Source organism: Scophthalmus maximus, chromosome 5, assembly GCF_022379125.1.
Source record: "Scophthalmus maximus strain ysfricsl-2021 chromosome 5, ASM2237912v1, whole genome shotgun sequence".
NCBI lineage: Eukaryota > Metazoa > Chordata > Actinopteri > Pleuronectiformes > Scophthalmidae > Scophthalmus > Scophthalmus maximus.
The window spans coordinates 26452501-26460000 of record NC_061519.1 but is presented as its reverse complement, the minus strand read 5'-3'; the positions used below and the strand labels follow the sequence as shown (position 1 = coordinate 26460000).

The following is a 7500-nucleotide window of genomic DNA, read 5'->3' as shown; positions in this document are numbered from 1 at the left end:
TGATAATTCGCACAGATGAGGCCGGCGAGGGGATGTGACCAGGTATTTTCGTATTTTAAACAACGTGGTGGACGTTTAGACCAGGTGATGGCGCTGGAGGATCAACAGTTCATTCACGGTTCACTGGGAGGGGATTCAGGGATGTTGGCATGCAGGTCGCACCACACACGGTACATCAAGAGACGGACGACACGACGGCTCCCAAAAAGTGAAGCCAAAACATCGGGATCGCCCCCTGGTGGCTGGCTGCAGTGTAGGTGGTAAGCCCCGCCCCCTCCATGTTAGCAGGACCAAACAAAACAACAACAAAATAATCTAATCGTTGGTCCTCGATGCTCTGTTGTAAGATTTGCCCCCGACTTTTCCGTCTGTCGCCTTTTCGCAAAATCTGGAATTGATGCCACTTGTGGTCTCGTCTCGTGGTCGCGTGGCGCTGTCCCCGTGTCAGTGCTGCCACACGTGTCTGCGTCATGTGACACGCAAAACTCCCATGTCTGAGGAATAACTCATGAATAATGTGGAGGCACAATGAATAAAGTTGGATTACTACTACAATTATTATTATGACATAATAAGTCATTTGGAACGTCAGTTACCATGGCAACAGTCAAAGTGTCCAAGTTTGGGCTTTTCTGCCCTGATTGATTCCGACCATCATGTCAACAAACACACATGATTATGAGATGCACGGTGACAATTATCATTTCTGGATAAACAGCAGCTCTGTGGCCGTATCTATGTGTTCAAGGTGTGTGTGTGTGTGTGTGTGTGTGTGTGTGTGTGTGTGTGTGTGTGTGTGTGTGTGTGACACCATCCAGTCTCACTGTTCCTGTTTTGCCGCCTGTGTCTTCCAGTTCCTCTTCCTGTCGGAGGTGTTACAGTGGCGAGCCCAGACCACGCCGGACCACGTCCTGTACACGCTGCTCAACTCCAGAGTACGACCAACACACACACACACACACACACACACACACACACACACACACACACACAAACACACACGTGTCGTTCCATTATATATGATAGCACCAAAAGACCATAAGTAGAAACCACAGTTTCCCTGTGGATTGTTTCTGACTTGAGAAATGACCGTTCATCAAACACCCTAATATTTAATTCTACATTTTTTCATTCCCCTTTCTCACATGGCAACATTTGCTTTTTATATAAGTGTGTTTTTATATTTTTTAAACGCTGCGCCCGCGCTGACCAAACACTTTTGTTGAAATTGTCATGTGAAGTGAAAGAGACTATTAATACATCACATTCACGAAATCGATGTGAGCGTGGCAGAATGTTGTTTTCTGAGACGGGTTTGAAAATGAATAGAATTCACTGTTATGATGCTGTGTGTGTGTGTGTGTGTGTGTGTGTGTGTGTGTGTGTGTGTGTGTGTGTGTGTGTGTGTGTGTGTGTGTGTGTGTGTGTGTGTGTGTGTGTGTGTGTGTGTGTGTGTGTGTGTGTGTGTGTGTGAACCCCAATGTGTGACGGCTACGTTAGTTTTGCATAATCGCAATGTGATTCGCCGGTTTGGTTTACAGCTGTTCAGCACCGAGATGCCGCCGCAGAAAATACGACCTGACGTCTGCTGACGCACACTGCTGATTGAATGTGTCAGTCTCATTTTGTGTGTGTGTGTGTGTGTGTGTGTGTGTGACCTCCTCCAGGGTACGATAGCCAGCTCCCTCACTTGTGTCCAGATGCACAAGCGAGCGGAGAAGATCGCCGCCATGCTGGCCGAGCGGGGCCACCTGCAGGACGGGGACCACGTGGCGCTGGTCTACCCTCCAGGTATGAACTCTGACCTCGGATCAGGAACGCTGACGCTGAACCACACACTGTAAAAACAAAGATGGACGGCCGACCGTGACGTCACCGGTGGGAGCGCGGGGGGTGTGGCCTGACTGAGAGCTTATCTGTATCGCCCCCTGGTGGCAGGCTTCAGTACATTTCATAAGCCCCGCCTCCTCTGTGTTTGCAACTGGGACAAACAAAAGAAACGTTCCATTCATTATTTCCGACGTGAGGTCGTTCTTATCTCACTGATTCAAGTGTTTATGTTTCTGATCAGTTTGGTTTTTAATGACTTATTTGATGCTGTAAGAACGGGGCTGAGACGTCATTGGTCCTGCTGGTGTGTAGGGGCGGGGACCTCGTTACGAGGCTCCGCGACACGAACGCCACAAACTCCAATTTACGTCTTTAGACGACTTCTTGTGCCTCCCTGTTGCCTCACTCTTCCTCCCTCCTCCTCCTCCTCGTCCTTCAGGCATCGACCTCATCGTGGCGTTTTACGGCTGCCTGTACGCCGGCTGCGTGCCGATCACGGTGCGACCGCCTCACCTGCAGAACATCGCCACCACGCTGCCCACCGTCAAGATGATCGTGGAGGTAAAGACCGACACCGTCGACGACGAGTTCTCTTCTCAGCTCCAGGAACGTTATCAGTCAAAGTTGTTCTGATATTGTTGTCAGCAAATATACGATTGATCGTCAGCGTCTCGTGTGGTCGCCAAAACTCTGTGTGGTTTGAAGTTGAGGATATTTTTCTTGACATCATGAAGTTAATGTCCTGTTTATTGTTGTTGGTGTTGTCGTCTCCCCCCATTTTAAAGTGTGATGTATTTGTGAGGGGCGCCACGGTGTGGTGACACAACATAATGTAACGTCAGTCTGTTGTCTGACGCAGGTGAGCCGGTCGGTGTGCGTCATGACCACACAGCTCATCTCTAAGCTGCTGAGGTCGAAGGAAGCTTCGGCCGCCGTGGACGTCCGCACCTGGCCGCCCGTCCTCGACACAGGTACACACACACACGCACACACAAACACACACACACACACACACACACACACACACAAACACACACACACACACACAAACACACACACACACACAAACACACACCAACACACACACACACACACACACACACACACACACACACACACACACACACACAAACAAACACACACACACACACAAACACACACCAACACACACACACACACACACACACAGGTTCACACACACACACACACACACACACACACACAAACACACAGACACACAGGTTCACAAACACACACACAGGTTCACAAACACACACACACACACACAGGTTCTCACACAAACACACACACACACACACAAACACACACACACACACACACACACACACACACACAGGTTCACAAGCACACACACGCACACACACACACACAGGTTCACACACACACACACACACACACACACAGACACACAGGTTCACAAACACACACACACACACACACACACACACACAGGTTCACACACACACACACACACACACACACACACACACACGCCTCTAACTGACTGCGCATTTTCAAAATGTTGCGTTGCACTTTCTACGTCAAGTTTGTGTCCCAGTTTTTTTTAAAGAGACCTTTTGTGAACAAGAGAATTCCACTCACAGAAACTCAGAAGGATCAAACAAGTGAAGCTCAAGTTGTCGATCTGTGGGAAGAACCAAAAAAAACAGAACAACAGACAACGACAATGTCGATCGAACACTTCTGGATCCAGGTTTTTATTTTGGATCATAGATATCAGCACTGTAAATATGTCTGATTCTTTTCATCAAGATCCATGAATTATTCACTGAAATCAGTTCAAAGTTAAAAAAAATATATATATATATATATGTGTGTATGTATTTATTTATTTATTTTTGACTTCCAGGAATTAAAGAAATATCTTTTTCCGAGAGTGTTACAGAAAAAGATATTTCTTTAATTCCTGGAAGTAAAAATAAATAAATAAATACATATATATATTTTTTTACTTTGCTGTCACCACTCTGATGTGATGACGTTGATTCTACTCTCCAGACGATTTGCCAAAGAAGAAACCTCCTCTGCTCTATAAACCGTCCGACCCCGACACGCTGGCCTACCTGGACTTCAGCGTCTCCACCACGGGCATGCTCGCTGGAGTCAAGGTGGACACAAACACACACACACACACACACACACACACACACACACACACACACACACACTGAGTCAGCTTTTCTTTGCCCTCAACCGTGACATTTTCACACTTTTACAATTTTGACAAATAACAACAACAGTCGCTCATTTTCACTGGTTAAACATCTTGAAATACATGTCTATATATATCTATATATATAGATATATATATAGGTATTTAGATTAGTTACAAATGGCAGTTTCTTTACACCTGCCCACCCCCCCCAAAATTTTTTATTTTATTTTTTAAAATAGAATTTCATCGTAAAAAAGTTACTCATGACAAAATGTATGAAAAGAAAAGAAAAGCGTGTGTGTGTGTGTGTGTGTGTGTGTGTGTGTGTGTGTGATGCTTGTCGCTCTGCCACAGATGTCTCACACAGCCACCAGTGCCTTCTGCCGCTCCATCAAGCTGCAGGGTGAGCTCTACCCGTCCAGAGAGGTCGCCATCTGCCTCGACCCCTACTGCGGCCTGGGCTTCGTCCTCTGGTGCCTTTGCAGGTCAGACACACACACACACACACACACACACACACACACACACACACACACACAGGCAATTCAAAATGAAATTGGGCGAGAGCGGGAGTGTGAGAACTCCGTCCAGTCGGAGTCTGACTGGCTCTGAAGTCCAGCTCCCCTGTGCAGTGTGTACTCAGGTCACCAGTCCATCCTCATCCCTCCGTCCGAGCTGGAGGCCAACCCGGCCCTCTGGCTGTCGGCCGTCAGCCAGTACAAGGTCCGCGACACCTTCTGCTCCTACAGCGTCATGGAGCTGTGCACCAAAGGCCTGGGCCTGCAGACCGACGCGCTGAAGGTACAGTAGTGGGGGCGGCATCGTTGCCAAGGTCGGGAAACCTGTATCGGCCCCGCGGCGTTCTCATCCCTCCCGTTCGTCCCGTCCCCCTCCAGTCTCGAGGCCTGGACTTGTCCCGCGTGAGGACCTGCGTGGTCGTGGCGGAGGAGCGTCCCCGGACGGCCCTGACGCAGTCCTTCTCCAAACTCTTCAAGGACCTGGGACTCCACCCCCGCGCCGTCAGCACGTCCTTCGGCTGCAGGGTCAACCTGGCCATCTGCCTGCAGGTCAGTTCTCCGCAAACAAGCACGTTAGCTCCGGTCCGTTCAGGACGGCGGCAGCTCCGCTTCGCTGCGCGTTAGCCAAGGAGTGGCGACCTACTCCGTCTTTGTCCCGGAGGTACAAGCAGGTTTTGCTTCAAACAAGAAACAAAAAAACATCAGTATTTTCTTTTTTAATCCGCACCAAAATTTGACGGGTTCTTTCTTGACCCGTGTCCCACCCTCCCAGCGAGTTCCGTGGGAATCCGCCCTGTAGGGTTTTTTTGCGTAATCCCAACGACAAACAACCAAAAAACCAAAAGGGACCGGGGGTGAAAACATAACCTCCTGATCAGCACCATCATTTTCCTCGAGGTGACGAACGCTGGCGACGGACGAGCACTCTGAGCGAAGTGTCGGCTGATGAATTGCTGCCTTCAGGGACGGTGGGAATAATTTGCGTGCCCTTTTTTCTGACGTTCACAGAAAACAAACCTTTGCATGTGTTCCCACATCCTGCAGGTTCCGCCGAGGCCACAGAACCAGAATATTTAACTGTGACACTCACAAGTCTTTTAGTTTTATGTATTCATATTATATTATATTATATTATATTATATATATATATTTTTTTTTACTGTAGAATAAAAGTCATCTGCTCTGGATTATTCCATTCAAGTTATTGTTCGAGTTTCTGTTCAATTCAAATGTTGATGGGACAGTGATGGGACAGTGTTGGGACAGTGATGGGACAGTGTTGGGACAGTGGTGGGACAGTGATGGGACAGTGGTGGGACAGTGATGGGACAGTGATGGGACAGTGTTAGGACAGTGTTCAGTGATGGGACAGTGTTGGGACAGGGATGGGACAGGGATGGGACAGTGTTCAGTGATGGTACAGGGATGGGACAGTGTTCAGTGATGGTACAGGGATGGGAAAGTGTTCAGTGATGGGACAGGGATGGGACAGTGTTCAGTGATGGGACAGTGGTGGGACAGTGTTGGGACAGTGGTGGGACAGGGATGGGACAGTGATGGGACAGTGTTGGCACAGTGATGGGACAGTGATGGGACAGTGATGGGACAGTGTTCAGTGATGGGACAGTGTTGGGACAGGGATGGGACAGTGTTCAGTGATGGGACAGTGATGGGACAGGGATGGGACAGTGTTCAGTGATGGGACAGTGTTGGGACAGTGGTGGGACAGTGATGGGACAGTGTTGGGACAGTGATGGGACAGTGGTGGGACAGTGATGGGACAGTGTTGGGACAGTGGTGGGACAGTGATGGGACAGTGATGGGACAGTGTTGGGACAGGGATGGGACAGTGTTCAGTGATGGTACAGGGATGGGACAGGGATGGGACAGTGTTCAGTGATGGGACAGTGGTGGGACAAGGATGGGACAGGGATGGGACAGTGTTCAGTGATGGGACAGTGGTGGGACAGTGATGGGACAGTGTTGGCACAGTGATGGGACAGGGATGGGACAGTGTTGGGACAGTGATGGGACAGTGTTGGCACAGTGATGGGACCGTGTTGGCACAGTGATGGGACAGTGATGGGACAGTGTTCAGTGATGGGACAGGGATGGGACAGTGTTCAGTGATGGGACAGTGATGAGACAGTGATGGGACAGGGATGGGACAGTGTTCAGTGATGGGACAGTGTTGGGACAGTGATGGGACAGTGATGGGACAGTTGTGGGACAGTGTTGGGACAGTGGTGGGACAGTGATGGAACAGTGATGGGACAGTGATGGGACAGTGATGGGACAGTGGTGGGACAGGGATGGGACAGGGATGGGACAGTGATGGGACAGTGTTGGGACAGTGGTGGGACAGTGATGGAACAGTGATGGGACAGTGTTGGAACAGTGATGGGACAGTGATGGGACAGGGATGGGACAGTGATGGGACAGTGATGGGACAGTCAGCTCCGAGATTGTATTTCAGATGTTTAACTGCACGACTCTCTGAAACGTTGAAACCTGAATTCGACCTAACTAACATCTTTTTGTCTAAATGTTCATTTTGTTTGTTTGATTTTTTTTCCCATCTTGACGTGTTTTTTTTTGTTTCCCTCCCTCTTCCTCCTCCTTCCTTGTTTGATGCATAACCCCGCCCACATATCTCACACTTGGTTTGTCTCCGCCCTCCTGCGCCCCTTGCCCCGCCCCCTCTTTGCTGCTGTAGCCTCACAGGCTGGGAAAACCTGCTGACCAGGTACGGAACAACCCCCCCACGCCCCCCACCCCCGCCCCAGCCACCACCACCACACCCCTGCTTGTCAGCACATCACTCGTCAGCTGGCTTCAGGTTGAAAGTTGAGGACAATTGGGAGAAAAATATTCATTAAAAAAACTCAAATAAAAAAACGGAAGGTGGGGGGATGATGCATCTTTTCATCATAAATTAAGATGCATCCGGTGGTT

At 49.3% G+C, this 7500-nt stretch overlaps 1 protein-coding gene across 10 annotated transcripts in view; it reads left to right on the top strand.

Moving 5' to 3' along the window:
• LOC118310878 (disco-interacting protein 2 homolog C) overlaps positions 1 to 7500 on the top strand; it is a 106028-nt gene that overhangs the window by 90767 nt on the left and 7761 nt on the right. For 7 of the 10 annotated variants that reach the window (XM_047331949.1, XM_035634200.2, XM_035634199.2 and 4 more), the window contains 9 exons: positions 855 to 935; positions 1668 to 1791; positions 2270 to 2391; positions 2690 to 2801; positions 3871 to 3980; positions 4382 to 4512; positions 4660 to 4828; positions 4924 to 5094; positions 7262 to 7291. In XM_047331949.1, the coding sequence (XP_047187905.1) occupies positions 855 to 935; positions 1668 to 1791; positions 2270 to 2391; positions 2690 to 2801; positions 3871 to 3980; positions 4382 to 4512; positions 4660 to 4828; positions 4924 to 5094; positions 7262 to 7291 (1050 nt within the window). The remainder of the gene's footprint in view (positions 1 to 854; positions 936 to 1667; positions 1792 to 2269; positions 2392 to 2689; positions 2802 to 3870; positions 3981 to 4381; positions 4513 to 4659; positions 4829 to 4923; positions 5095 to 7261; positions 7292 to 7500) is intronic. The other 3 variants (XM_047331948.1, XM_035634202.2, XM_035634201.2) reach the window with 1 other exon arrangement.